Source organism: Saccoglossus kowalevskii, chromosome 4 (assembly GCF_978046115.1).
Source record: "Saccoglossus kowalevskii chromosome 4, keSacKowa6.1, whole genome shotgun sequence".
NCBI lineage: Eukaryota > Metazoa > Hemichordata > Enteropneusta > Harrimaniidae > Saccoglossus > Saccoglossus kowalevskii.
In genome coordinates, this window is record NC_140644.1 from 38,871,196 (window position 1) to 38,887,047 (window position 15,852).

A 15,852-nucleotide genomic window follows, 5' to 3' on the forward strand; every position below is an offset into this window, starting at 1 on the left:
ATCATTGACAATACGTGTAGAAAAGAAGTTATGACGAACGGATTTGTAGCAACGTGTTTTGATAAGTTTCCACCTGTGACCTCTGGTTACAGATGAAGATAACTCAAAAAACACAGCTGGGTCAACATCACAATGTCCATGCAAGATCTTAAAGACTTGTATCATATCCCCTCTATGTCTTCTATAATCCAGCGTAGGTAGATTCAATGCAGATAACCTTCCCTCATACGATAAATCACTCAACCCAGTTACACAGCGAGTGAATCTTCTTTGGACATTTTCCACAGATCTCTTATCTTGCTTTGTAATGGGGTACCATACGCTATCACCATAATCAAGGTGGGGCCTCACCAATGCCTTGTACAATTTAGTAAATGATGATTGGTCCAAATGCCTAAAGCAACGCTTGATAAGACCACACATCCTATTAGCACTATTCACAACTTTAGCAATATGTTTACTAAATTTAAGATTGTCCTGGAATACAATACCAAGATCCTTTTCTTCATTAACCATATCAATAGGGAACACAACACCTTCTTTGCTACGCATACTATAACTATAATCATCAAAGTCCTTCTTGGCAAACTGCATCACCTTACACTTTTTAACATGAAATTCTAATAACCATTTTCTTGACCACTCACAAAGACTGAAAATATCATTCTGAAGTTCTATTTGGTCCAGATGACTAAAAATACACTTGTACAACTTAGTGTCATCCGCAAAGAGTTTATAGTATGATTATGAATATAATTTATAATCTGTGTTAATGCTCAATTATGACATGCATTGACCAAGCTGACATCCCCCTTTCACATTTTGACACCTCCCATGCCACATTGTACTTCATGCAATATTTGCTCACATTTCGTCCTTCAGGCGGATTTACATTAATTAACACCAGACTGTTCATTCGCTTATCCGTGCTCGCATCCTCTTCAAGCATCAGTTCATTTTGCCGCACCGTACGATACACATCGTCTCAGCAGAATTCCTTGCTAAAGCATTTCAGCCATTCATTTTGTCACAAATACCAGTTTTTCTTCACAACATCCAGTTCCAACATGCCTCGAGGACGCGGAAGATCTAACACCAGCCGTGGCGGTCGCAAGTCTCAACGAAATCGTCGTACTCCAGCTCGCTTCCAAAATGTTGCGACTATAGACGTAACTGACTCACCTCCGCAAGAATCGTCAGCACACAATGGAGATCCCACTGTACTACAGTCCACGAACTTCCCCAGCGATGTCATCACAGTTAGCAGAAGCGAACTCGCAGATCTCGTTCGTAGCCTACAACAGCAAGGAAACTGTCAAACGCAGCCGAATAATATTTCGCAACCGCCGGCTGCTCCACAACTGTCGGCAAGCCTCGTGTCATCACGCGACCCAAGCCAAACAACGCCATCAAGTTCGACGCCAACTGACTCTCTCACAAATAACAGCCTTCCGATTACCTTGCCAATAGCTAGTCAACATAATGCGATCGTACACAATAATACCGCTCATCAAGACAATTCGATGTTTCAACAACTTCCAGCTACTACAAGCCAAGCATCGCTAGCTCACGCTAATCCTAGTCAACAAAGTTTTGCTACCGGGGGTCATTTCAACGCAACCAACATGGCCGCTCCCATACAACGTTTCGCCGGTGAGGGCATTCTCACTTCCGCTTCCGGTATCAACACTGCGACACAGGCGATGCCGATGATGAACAATGCCAGCATTGCAGTTCCTCCTATCATCCCACCTGCAGACTTGTTTTTACCATACGTCGACCAGCAAATACTCAATCAACTAGCAAACCGGGGTAAGTTTGTTGATTTGTCCGATTTACACCCTGACTCAAGAAAACCAAATGCCACCCAGATCTCAAACACCCGAGTGGCTTTGGACTCTGATGATCCCTCAGTCGCTGTTCTCTCAAAACATGCAAAAAAGAATGAAATTCGCGATTTAGCAAACTGGCTGGAATGTTGGTCAACATTTGCTGCCTATAGGGCACATTATTTTCCCCATGAGGCTGTACATTTATTCAATTACCAGCGTCACATCGCCAGCCGAGCTCTTGAGTTCAAGCCAGAAGCATGGGTCACCTATGACAAAGAATTCCGTCTAGATTACTCACGTTACCCTGGCCTACGGAACTGGAGTTTGCCTAACAACCAACTTGACTACAAATTCTGTCAACAAAAACTCCATCTGCTCATTCCAACATGTCCTGACTGTCATCAGAAAGGTCATACCAAACAGGAATGCCAACGAAGCAGGAATCCTTATACATGGGTGAACGAATCTGCTGACAATTATAACAATACAGTGTGCCGTAATTTCAATCAAGATCGCTGCGAAACTCCATGCCGGTATAATCGTCTCCACATTTGTTCGTCTTGCCACTCTGCAGGCCACACTGCCATTAGCCACCGCGATACCGAGACGAAAAACCAGCTTTTTCGTGGCTACACACCACGACCCTTTCACGCCAATGATCATGCCAGCTCACGTGGTCGAAAATATGCACCCAAGCACACCTCTTAAGCTCGATTCCTTTGCGCAAGAACTGCACGATCACCCGGACAAATCATTCGTAGCAGCCATTTTATTTGACATTTCTCATGGGGCTAACCTTGGATTTCGCGGCAAGCACTACCCAAGATCTACACGCAACGCCAAGTCCGCTCGCATCAACCCCTCTATCATCACAGAATCAATCCAAAAAGAACTCAAACTTGGTCACACTATCGGACCATTTAAGCGTCCTCCCCTCAAAAACTTTGTAATTCTCTTGGCCTACGGCCTAAGAAAAGTGGGGGTTTTCGCATTATCATGGATCTCTCCCAACCTACACTTGACAGCGTCAATGACAATATCTCAAAAGAAGATCATTCATTGGTCTACTCACGCATCGATGATGCTGTAGCCTTCATTCACAAGCATGGCCATGGCTCCTTACTCGCAAAAATCGATGTTAAACACGCATTTCGCTTATGCCCAGTTCGGAAGGAAGACTGGCACCTGCTCGGGTTTTTTTGGGAAGGATGCTATTTCTTCGACCGTGTGCTGCCATTTGGGCTTCGCTCAGCACCATACCTCTTCAACCGCATTGCTGATGCCATTCACTGGATCGTTAGTCATCGCGCAAGGAATACGGATTTTCTACACTACCTAGACGATTTCCTGACAGTTGGACCGGCAAACACTAACGCCTGCCAGCACAATATGGATGTTATGCTGCAAAGTTGTCACCACTTGGGGGTACCCATTGCTACAGAAAAGGTTGAGGGTCCCTGCTCTGTCATCATCTTTCTAGGGGTGGAGCTTGACACTGTCAACATGGTTATTAGACTACCTAAGGACAAGCTTGCGGATCTACTTGTCAAGCTGCCAAGCTGGTTGACTCGCCATACATGCTCGAAACGTGAATTGCTCTCCCTCATTGGATGCCTCAGTTTCGCATGTAAGTGCATACCAGCCGGCCGCATCTTCCTGAGGCGCATGATTGATATCAGCATGACAGCCACCAGTCTTTCTCAAGTCATAACACTCACTGACGAATTCTGGCACGACGTTCAATGGTGGTGTGACTTCTTGCCATCTTGGAACGGCACAGCATCCCTCCTCAACCCAAACTGGATACCGTCCCCAGAATTCGAACTGTTTACAGACGCCTCAGCAACACTTGGCTACGGGGCATTCTACAAGGGTCATTGGTTCGCAAACACCTGGCCTACATTCATTACAAATGACCCTTTATACTCTATTGCCTGGAAGGAACTTCTACCAATTCTACTATCTTCCTTAATTTGGGGCCACTTGTGGTATGGTCTTCGAATACGGTTTCACTGCGATAACATATCAGTTGTCCAAATATGGAAAAAAGGCTCCTCATCATGTCCACGGATCATGCAACTTGTCCGACTGCTGTTCTTCACTGCAGCATCTAATAACTTTCACGTCATGATCTCACATATCTCAGGGTTTAATAACGATATCGCTGACTCTCTCTCTCGCCAACAGATATTGCGGTTTCAACGACTGGCACCTCAGGCAGACAGGGTCCCAACCAAAACTCCGGACCTGTGCACCCTCTTAACGGCTCCGATGTGCGACGTAGTCCCGTCAACCTCACACAACAAGCCTGCCACTACATCAACCTGAGCATTGCACCAGGTACACGACGGACATATCATGCGGGACAAACTCGCTATCTTCTCTTCTGTCGCATGTATGGAATGAATCCTTATCCACTAACGCAACGCTCAACGATTCTGTTTATGACACATCTCGCAACATCGTCACTTACCTATGGCACGCTAAAAGTTTACCTCGCAGCTATCATCCGTGCACACATCGAAGCTGGCTTCACCTCATCAATACGCGACAACCTCCTGCTTCACTTCACTATGCAAGGCATTAAAAGACATCACGGCGTGCCAAATCGTGTAAAACTCCCAATCACCATTGCACTAATGCGAATGCTTAAGAACACCGTCGCAAACCATCCCACTATTTGCGACCATGACAAAGCTATGTTGTGGTCTGCCTTTACACTGGCGTTCTTCGGCTTCTTGAGAGTCAGCGAATTTGTCGCACCCACGTCAATGACCTTCGATCCACAACGCACTTTACTGACGGCAGACATCACGTGCAACACAGACCTCGTCATTGCGCTCAAGGCGTCTAAGACAGACCCATTCCGCCGGGGATGTAACATCATCATCGCACCCTCACAGTCATCGGTCTGCGCCGTGCAGGCATACCAGGCGTACAAAGCACTACATAGTTCCGTCGCTCACCTACCCGCATTCCAGTTCGCCAACAGTAATTTCCTCACGCGGCAAGCTGTTAGCAACCACATTCGAGACCTTCTCACTCGCGCATCTGTACCAGATGTTAACCGTTACACTACTCACAGTTTCCGCAGTGGTGCAGCCACGACAGCTGCCGACGCAAATCTCCCGGACTGGTTGATCAAGGCACTGGGCAGGTGGCGCAGCGACGCCTACCAGACGTACATTCGCACACCCCCCAGCATCATCCGCTCAGTTCCGGGTCACTTGTCACTTGCTCTTCCTTAACTGTAATTTCGACATTTGTCTTGAGATTTCATTTCGTTTTCGTTACATGTATTTGCAGTGTATTTAGTTTAATGTTTCATCGGTCTAACCATGCTTTGTTTTATCCTATCGCGATAGACTTTGTAACACATCATCCTGCCTTTAAATTTGGGGGTTTCCACCACAGACCAAGCAGACTTTACACGGGTACCCACGCTGTCCATCCCCCTGGGGTTGTGAGTCTATCTGCAGGCTCCCGCCAGGGGGACGCCAGCCATGACGCCCGCCTGTACAGTCTCTGCTGGTGGAAGGTTGCAACCAGGTACCACGCGCTCGGCGTCATGATGCAATTCACAGGCGAGTCGCATCATGGAGCTGTTCGCTGCGACGCCTGCGTCTGCAATTCGCTCCCCCTTCCACTTTTGCCAAAACCTTGTGTCTTGTGTCATTTATTGAAGCATTAATAGTATGATTATGAATATAATTTATAATCTGTGTTAATGCTCAATTATGACATGCATTGACCAAGCTGACATCCCCCTTTCACATTTTGACACCTCCCATGCCACATTGTACTTCATGCAATATTTGCTCACATTTCGTCCTTCAGGCGGATTTACATTAATTAATACCAGACTGTTCATTCGCTTATCCGTGCTCGCATCCTCTTCAAGCATCAGTTCATTTTGCCGCACCGTACGATACACATCGTCTCAGCAGACCTCCCACCCACCCATTCATGCAAAGGTCTCTATATACCAATTTCTATACCATTACCGATCTCACTCAAGTGTAACTCATGTTTATCTGCTCATGAACAACCTTAGCAATAAACAGGAAAGGGGGTTTCCACCACAGACCAAGCAGACTTTACACGGGTACCCACGCTGTCCATCCCCCTGGGGTTGTGAGTCTATCTGCAGGCTCCCGCCAGGGGGACGCCAGCCATGACGCCCGCCTGTACAGTCTCTGCTGGTGGAAGGTTGCAACCAGGTACCACGCGCTCGGCGTCATGATGCAATTCACAGGCGAGTCGCATCATGGAGCTGTTCGCTGCGACGCCTGCGTCTGCAATTCGCTCCCCCTTCCACTTTTGCCAAAACCTTGTGTCTTGTGTCATTTATTGAAGCATTAACACACTGACTTAACCGCATCTGGCAGATCATTAATAAAAAGTACAAAAAGAACTGGTCCCAGAACACTACCTTGCGGTATGCCACTCACCACAGGTAACCAACCAGAAAATTTACCATTTATAACCACCCGTTGATGTCTATTTGACAAAAAGTCCTCAATCCATCTAAGTAGTGATCCTCCAAATCCATATGCTTTCAACTTGTGTATTAGTCTTTTACGGGGAACGGTATCGAAAGCTTTTTGAAAATCGAAATAAATCACATCAAAACTGTTAGAAGCTGGAGAATAGTACTACGTTTCTCTCGAAATCCAAACTGACAGTCAGATAGTAAGTTATTTACTTCCATATGACTCATAACAGCTGATCTCACAAGCTTTTCTAACAGTTTACAAATCACAGACGTTAAACTCACAGGTCGGTAGTTTCCAAGATCCGACCTATTACCCTTCTTGAAAATTAACATTAGCCTCTTTCCATGCACTTGGAACAGTACCTTCGCCAACGGATTTTCGGAAGATAACAAATAAGGGTTCATAGATGACATTTGCCACCTCTTTAAGAAATCTAGTCGGGGCAATTAATTTGTTTTTGTTGTTTAAATAAAATTAAAAAAATCGCGAAATGGAGGTGTTAGCACGAAATCACCCCGACTGGTTTATTCTGCAGGAAATTCATTGCTATTAAATATTCATGATGCACATATTATAATGAGGTGGGCGCGGAAATACGTGCATACTGAGGTCAACGTGGTAAAGGTCACACTGCAGATCCAACATGGCGGCGCGTTGAAATTTGAGTTTGTCGTAGTCGTTGTTTCTAATTCATCACAATATGTAAAAAAAGTAACTCGTACTAGTCGTAGAATTAAAAAAAATATCGACTGCTACAATCAGCCGACGTCTTCTCGGCCAGAGGTCAGTTGAAGAGACGCTGTGATTGGCTCAGATGATTGTCAATTAGAACACTCATTAACATAATTACCCGTTGAAAAATCGACGGGTTCCTGCAGTGTCGATAGAGGGCCATGCAGAGTAAACCAGTCGGGGTGATTTTGCAGTTACAAGGGATTTTGCGCTAACACCTCCATTTCGCAATTTATTTAATTTTATTTAAACTACAAAAACAAATTAATCGCCCCGACTGCGCCAGTCAAACTGGACATTTAAATGTTTTCAGTAAACATAGATGAAAGCTTCGCCTTAGCACTTAGAATGTTAAAGTATCCATCTCTGCGATCGATTCGAATTAACCTTTAAAAGTTCATGTTTACATTCACATACCCACTCATGAATAATCAATGCATCATGAATAATTAATAACAGTCAAATGCCTGCAGATGCGTCCAGTCTTTGGAGGTCAGGTTAGTTTTCGCGATCACGCTAAAAGGATTAAAAAAACAATAAATTATTTTAGTTTGTAAAACAACTAGTAGCTTTGCGGTGAGTGGCTTTCGCGGTAAATGGGTTTTGTATCCGGTGGGTTTTGCGGGGAGTAGGGCTTTGTCTCAGTAACTGGTCCTTTCATCCTTGTTGAGAATTAAAGTTTTATGTTTCTTTAATAACTGGCGCTATTCTGGAAATATCATCTTGGCAGGAGTTCCAAAATAAGACCCATGCTCTGATAATGCCTCTAGTTTCAAAGACCAATAAACATTGCCATTATGATCCTATTGCTTTGCAAAGGATAGTTGAATATTGTTTATTGAAATTAATAATCCCCATAACCGTTTTCCAATATAGATAAATTGTAGTACGTAACAAACTGTATAACTCAGTCTCAACAATGAAATAAAGGAATGTATATATTTACATTATTTATACTTATTTATTACCTGTATACTTTTATTGCTACTGTACTGATAGAAATACTGTATTTCTAAAGATGCAATAATAATAATAATTATTATTATTATTATTATTATTACTAATGCATTGCAATACAACTATTTCAAATTGAAAGAAATTGCAATATAAAGTATTCATCAGTAATACTTCTCAACGGCATATTTCGCGGTCAGTGCTATTTACGAAAATATTTGTTTATAATTTTATAAACTTGCTTGGCAATACCCACCCCAATATGTGTACATATTTTAATAAATAAAGATATACTAACAAAAATGAAATATGGATCATTTCATATTTTATTATATAACCTGCACAAAAGTAATCAATTTTTTTCCTTGCTAGAATGATGTGTAACTTCATGCGGGAAACCTGATAAAGTTCACAACTGGCGATTTAGCAGTATTAGGGATTGTCAACTTCTCGTGAATTTGATTACTTAACATGTTTAGGTTCATGTGCTGCAAGTTGCAGAGCACATACCTAAGCGGTCCCCAGCAAATAATTAAGCCAAGGCGGTTTCGATATCGAAATCGGAAGTGGGAATTTGTTAGTACTCTAAATAACATATTGGCGATTCACTCCGCTAGGATTGCCCTTAAAATTGCCCTTTTGTGTGTGTGTGTCTGTGTGTGTGATTTCCACAGTTTTCATGTATTAATTCTTCTGTGATTTTTGGCTTGGCCGATTTTGCTGAAACGTGGCAGGTATGTCACACCTTCACCCTAGTTATTAGGAACAATCTGAAAAAAAAATTTGGCCCACCGTTGCTATAGCAACAACCAAAAAACTGATTTTTGAATAGCTTCGCGCCAAATGTATCTCCTAATAAAAATTTAGGATAAAACACCTCAGACATAGCTCATTCTACTCAGCTTGAGTGTGGGCAAACATTTACTGTTTTTTTTATGTATATTTTCATTACTGAGAAAATTTACCTCAAAGTTGGGGTAACTTTTCACTTCACCAACGGCTTTTAATTCCTCTGTGATTTTCTTTTGTTCATATTCACCACTGTCAAAAACTGATTTTTGAATACTTTCGCCCCAAATTTATTACCTCCTACCAGTTTTGTAATAGCAGTGTTCAAATGATCATGCCTTTTATTGTGACTACGTTGCACACTGGTAAGAGATCACGAGCGTCGACATTGTTACACTGTATCAACATAATCCCAACGCAACTTTGAACTTCGAATGAACTGTAAATGCTGCCTTCATTCTAGAAAAAACGGTCGGAAATAATAAATGTAACAGCAGGATATGTCCTAGTAATAAACTAAGTGACTTCTAAAGACTGAATAATTGTTTTGCGAATTTCGTATACGAGGCCCATTTAGTTATAAACTGAAGTTAGCTTCACATTCATGTCCTACCATGGAAACAGCCAAAACATGTTGCTTGTTTTTTTATCGGAGCGGACCGCCAACCAGCCTATCGGCTATCCCATCAAACGCCACCATTCACCCACTTGTCCTCGTCGTGTCCTAGCATTTCAACAGAAAAGTCAATGTTTATTTAGTAACTGTGATTTGTCTTTTTTTCTCTTTAGATTATTTAATTGATCACTATAATTAAATGTTTAGAATGTCAAAATATGTTCTCTATTTATTTTACTTTTGAGTGTTTTTATTTTACTCAGACGATCGATGAAATAAAACAGTGTAGTGACATGTCAGACTCGTAACCTGCTAAATAATGAGACAATTTAGGCGTCAAATTTGATTTTGACAAACTCAGCGATGATCGATATAGGCGTGGAGAGTTCTGTGGAAATAGAAGTCGACACTTCGACTGACTACCATATAAGTAAATGTGCAGTCCAGACCAACCTCTTTGTAGTTCTTTCTAACTTCTTACCAACCTGAATATTGTCAAGTGCTGGGGTCCAGCGACAGTGTACAAACGTGCGACGGTAGCGGTGACGATCACGGTGACCAGAAAAAACATAATAAATAAATACATAAATAAATAACTCAACCCTATGTGACAAACTTGATATTACGTGCTCATTTTGGTTCATTCTTCCTCGACGAACAAGTACATAAATGACAATTTAGTCAAAAACGTACAAGAAATGTGCCTTATATACACGTATCGGCAATGTAAGCGGCCCAGCAAGTTCCCTTCTTACGTCACAAGGGGTATTTCTGTACGTAAATGAGAAGCTAATGAGAAGCCTCGTTTTAAAATACACAAAAATAAAGTTACTGTAGACTGAGTTTGAAACGCATTTTTACACTTTGAACAATATTTTATGCTTAGAACCATAAAAATGAATAATATTGATGTACCAATGAATGATTTTAGCCGAGATAATAGCAGCCATTTCACAGGCACTTTAATAGTGTAAAAAAACCACATATAAAAAATAATACAAAATGTACGTCGTAAGCGTTTTGTTAGGATAAAACAGTTGGATATACACAATTTGTATTGTTTAGGCCGTACTGATTTGATACACTGATGACATCATCCGGGGTGTCCAAAACTGTCACGAGCGTGCCAAAAAGGTAGACAAGACAGAAAACTTACATTAATTATGAAATCTAACTTATAATTTTATCAAAATTAAAACTGAAACACACCTAGAATACCTTTTTTTTAAATAAGAAAAATTACTTATATAACGGGATACTGTACACTTTGTTTTTTAGATAAAAGTCTGGACGCAAACAATAACATTGACTTATTGCGTAATTTGCATAATTCCTTCACGACGGAAACAGTGCACACTGAAGACGACGCGGTCATATCAACTCCGGCTCAAGCCCTGAGTACAGTCCTGTAGGTTGGCCTCCTTCCGCTGATCATTCGGCCCCACAGTCCTGAGAAGTCGCATAGACCGAGGATTCGATACTATTGTGAAGGAATGCATCGGGCGATTTAAGAGGCATTCAGCTTTGCAGTTAAAAATTAAGCAGGTCAATACGTCCAACTATACTAAATACCCTAACTGGAAGCGAAATTACATAAGAGTTCCCACTAGGGTCGTTCAAATCAACATTTTCCAACGTCAACCGAAAATATACGCCGCCATCTTGTTCTTGACGTATTTATTAACAAAACGTTGTTTCTTTGTGTAAATGTTTACTGGAATGTTTACTGGAATCTTCGGGGAATAAAATAAGCCCATTATGGCTTGTTGTCCCCACCAGTTTGTTTAATTTGGTCAGCTGAATATTACTAAATTGATGATGTATCAAATCTGCGTGATATCCATAATTTATCGAGTTTATGTTTGAACGAATCAATACTGTTACTGTCTACAATGTACTCAGGTAGTGCATTCCAATCATTGACAATACGTGTAGAAAAGAAGTTATGACGAACGGATTTGTAGCAACGTGTTTTGATAAGTTTCCACCTGTGACCTCTGGTTACAGATGAAGATAACTCAAAAAACACAGCTGGGTCAACATCACAATGTCCATGCAAGATCTTAAAGACTTGTATCATATCCCCTCTATGTCTTCTATAATCCAGCGTAGGTAGATTCAATGCAGATAACCTTCCCTCATACGATAAATCACTCAACCCAGTTACACAGCGAGTGAATCTTCTTTGGACATTTTCCACAGATCTCTTATCTTGCTTTGTAATGGGGTACCATACGCTATCACCATAATCAAGGTGGGGCCTCACCAATGCCTTGTACAATTTAGTAAATGATGATTGGTCCAAATGCCTAAAGCAACGCTTGATAAGACCACACATCCTATTAGCACTATTCACAACTTTAGCAATATGTTTACTAAATTTAAGATTGTCCTGGAATACAATACCAAGATCCTTTTCTTCATTAACCATATCAATAGGGAACACAACACCTTCTTTGCTACGCATACTATAACTATAATCATCAAAGTCCTTCTTGGCAAACTGCATCACCTTACACTTTTTAACATGAAATTCTAATAACCATTTTCTTGACCACTCACAAAGACTGAAAATATCATTCTGAAGTTCTATTTGGTCCAGATGACTAAAAATACACTTGTACAACTTAGTGTCATCCGCAAAGAGTTTACACACTGACTTAACCGCATCTGGCAGATCATTAATAAAAAGTACAAAAAGAACTGGTCCCAGAACACTACCTTGCGGTATGCCACTCACCACAGGTAACCAACCAGAAAATTTACCATTTATAACCACCCGTTGATGTCTATTTGACAAAAAGTCCTCAATCCATCTAAGTAGTGATCCTCCAAATCCATATGCTTTCAACTTGTGTATTAGTCTTTTACGGGGAACGGTATCGAAAGCTTTTTGAAAATCGAAATAAATCACATCAAAACTGTTAGAAGCTGGAGAATAGTACTACGTTTCTCTCGAAATCCAAACTGACAGTCAGATAGTAAGTTATTTACTTCCATATGACTCATAACAGCTGATCTCACAAGCTTTTCTAACAGTTTACAAATCACAGACGTTAAACTCACAGGTCGGTAGTTTCCAAGATCCGACTTATTACCCTTCTTGAAAATTAACATTAGCCCCTTTCCATGCACTTGGAACAGTACCTTCGCCAACGGATTTTCGGAAGATAACAAATAAGGGTTCATAGATGACATTTGCCACCTCTTTAAGAAATCTAGGATGAAAATTATCAGGTCCAGATGACTTGGATACCTCTAAGCTCGATAAAAGTTTACGTACATCTTCCTTCGTAAAATTCACATGACATTTGCAAGTACCCTCAAAGAAATACTCCACACCGGGTAGCTCTCCATCTGGTTCATTGATGAACACAGAACTGAAGAAATCATTTAAAATGTTTGCTTTCTTTACAGAATCTGAGTGCATGATTCCATTACTGTCCAATAAATCTGGTATTTCTGATCTAATATTTATTTTTTCACCCACATACTTTCCCCAATACAATCCACTAGTTGTTTGCTCATATCTAGTTTTTGCAAACCTTGTTGCCCTTGAAGCCTTATTTCTGTCACCACAGTACGTGGCATAGTCATTGTAACTTCTAGTATAAGTGTATCTTTTCCAAGATTTGTATTTCTTTTTAACAGCCCTCAATGCCTTATTATCCATCCATAAAGGTTTTTTCCTACCAATAGACTTAGAAATTGGGATTACACATTGAATGCAATTTTTCATCTTCTCCTCAAACATATTCCATCCATTATTAATATCCAGGGTCTCCAAAATACTCCAGTCAACACTTCCAAGTATAACTCTAGCTTCATTATATCTACCCCGATAAAAATTATAATGAACAGCATTATTCTTATTCATGAAATAAGAATACTTCAATTCAAACATTATAGAAACATGATCACTAAGTCCAATGGGATTACCATATATAATATTCTCAGCATTATGCTCATTATCTATAAACAACAAGTCCAGTAACCTAGGAGTCTGCCCATTTCTATAACGGGTAGGTTTTGATAATAATTGCTGTAAATAATTATCCCGAACACATTCAATAAACTGAAAGGATATATGATTCTCACTTCTTGATGTAGTCCAACTATCCCAGCAGATGGTTGGAAAATTAAAATCTCCAACAATACAAATACTGTTTGAAGTTAGACAGCAGTTATTTAAAAGATCAAAAAGCAACTCAGTGTTATCATCATCAGAATTTGGGCTACGATAAATAGCTCCTAGTAACAAGTTACTTCCATTATTTAACTGAACTTTACACCATACATGTTCTCTGAAGCAGTGCTCATTAATTTCTGAACAGGGGGTAATTGGTAGTCCATGTTTAGCATAAATCCCTACACCACGAGAATGCTTCTTAATAGTTCCACACCAACAGTCATAACCAGGTAAAGTATATTCAGACATATGAATCTCATCAGCATTAAAATTCTTTGGAAACATTTCAGTAATAATTACAATATCAGGATCGCTTTCCCCAATAACAACACAAAGTTCATCCAACTTATTTAGTAAACTATCAGCATTCGTATAATAAATTTTCAACTTATTTACAGTACTTTCTACAATATTAACATTATTAGGTTCCAATATCTTAGTCTTCACCGGAGCGAAAGGGTTGGTTATCATTGATACTGCATGGACATCCTGAGACTTGGTTCTCGTAAAATTAGTTGAATGTTTGTTAATTATTTTCCCTCTACTGATAACCAGCCCTGTTTCTCCTGCAGCACGTCTACTATCTAACTCCCTACGAAGAACAAAGTTTTCCTGTCGTTGTTTATATGTAAGGTGTAATAAATATTTTCTGCATACTATCCTTATCACTGTTATTAAGTTTCTTAGCATTAATCAATATTTGACGTTTGTCTTCAAAATTAATCACTGATGCTCGAAGAGGTCTGGTTTTATTTGGCTCCTTTTTTCCTAATCGAACAAGATTGCTCACTGGTTTAGTCAGACCAATCTCCTGTAGCACTGAGTGCACACTAGACACATCTTCATTTTTTCTCTCATCAGCACTATCCTTTACACTTTCTGGCAAGCGATGGAAAATGATGCTTAGTTTACGCTTATCACGTTCCTTTGCCTCATCAACGGCCTCAGAAACCCGTTTATCTATGCTACTTTCAATATCATCCATCCTTTCTTCCAGTTTGGTTTGTTTAGTTTCTAACATGGACATCTTGCAAAGAATCTTTTTAACGCCTGGGAAAGCTGTTTTACAATGCTCACAAAACCACATAATACTATCCTGATCTTTCATAATTGCATCATACAATACTTTGGTCATCTTCGAACATCTCAAACAATACCAGTGATCGCAAAAATCACATTGAAGGGCCTTGTCATTATCTCCAATAATTTTATCACAGTTCATACAACTACTTCTCTCTGTTTGCTCTCCTGCATTTGCATGTTGTCTTCCTCTCTCCTCACCCCTCGATTCAGACATACTACGTGTCGATCGAGTCGCCATGTTGTTGCCCCTGTGCTCTTTATCCAGTATGGGTGCCGCCATCTTGGATGCGCCGGTTGAAAATGGATCTTTTCTGAATCTCCGAGTTTCACACTTAGTACACAGCATAATATCACCCTGGCACAACCTGACATTCCTCTTCATATCACAGTCCACACATTTCATGATTATCGATATAATATTCAGCAAAAATGTGATAATTTGGAATATACAGGAGCGCGAAAATCACATGCAACTCACTTAGGGATTGGTCAGTTACTTCAATTACTGTTACTGTGTTCAAATATCAAATGTGATCTTTAGAAGTGAGTACATAATGTTGCAAGTGTCTCACAGATTGCCGGTGATTATTAGTAGTATTATTAACTTTAGTAAAACTAGCTTTTGCCAACGTTCATTTTTCTGCCACAAAAAAAGTATTTGTGATCGCTAGATTGGTCGATAGATTTTTTAGCTGGTTACAATCATGAAAACTGCAGAACGGTTTTCCGCCATAAATTTGTAGGTGGGTGTTGAATCTTCGGTCTATGCGACTTCTCAGGACTGTGGGGGCCGAATGATCAGCGGAAGGAGGCCAGCCTACAGGACTGTACTCAGGGCTACTCCGGCTCCTGATCAGTCACTGCAAACAAACAGAAACAAAATATCTAGTTCTACTGCGACTGCTGCATCTTTTCATTGTTTCGAAGATTTATCATGACACAAAAAAGAGGCCCCCCAAGGAAAAACTCAAAACGCAGTTTAGAGGAAGCGAAACTTTACCTATAACAGAAACGCATTGCCGACAGTACAATGAGGTTCACACTTCAAGTTTGAGTATTCTAACCAAGAGGGTAAAATTTTGTCAGCAAAACATGATCAATTTCCATCTTCCAAAAAGTCGGGCAGACAATTTAATATCAACCGAAAATCTGTATTGGTCG

General features: G+C 40.6%; 2 protein-coding genes across 4 annotated transcripts in view; both read left to right on the forward strand.

Moving 5' to 3' along the window:
- Nucleotides 1-15,852, forward strand: part of LOC102807839 (pirin-like) — a 65,121-nt gene that overhangs the window by 28,997 nt on the left and 20,272 nt on the right. The gene's annotated exons all lie outside the window — the stretch shown is intronic.
- LOC146747400 (uncharacterized) lies at nucleotides 825-6,246 on the forward strand. The gene is made up of 2 exons (XM_085498096.1): nucleotides 825-1,812; nucleotides 4,020-6,246. The coding sequence occupies exons 1-2, from the start codon at nucleotides 852-854 to the stop codon at nucleotides 5,078-5,080; spliced, it is 2,022 nt and encodes a 673-aa protein (XP_085354222.1). The 5' UTR covers nucleotides 825-851; the 3' UTR covers nucleotides 5,081-6,246.

What these genes read in the sequence shown, in the direction of transcription:
- LOC146747400 (XM_085498096.1), top strand. Translation starts at nt 852, where the DNA reads ATGCAATATTTGCTCACATTTCGTCCTTCAGGCGGATTTACATTAATT. An exon ending in CAATCAACTAGCAAACCGGG is followed by an intron (nt 1,813 to 4,019) that starts GTAAGTTTGTTG and finishes TCTCGCCAACAG; the next exon opens with ATATTGCGGTTTCAACGACT.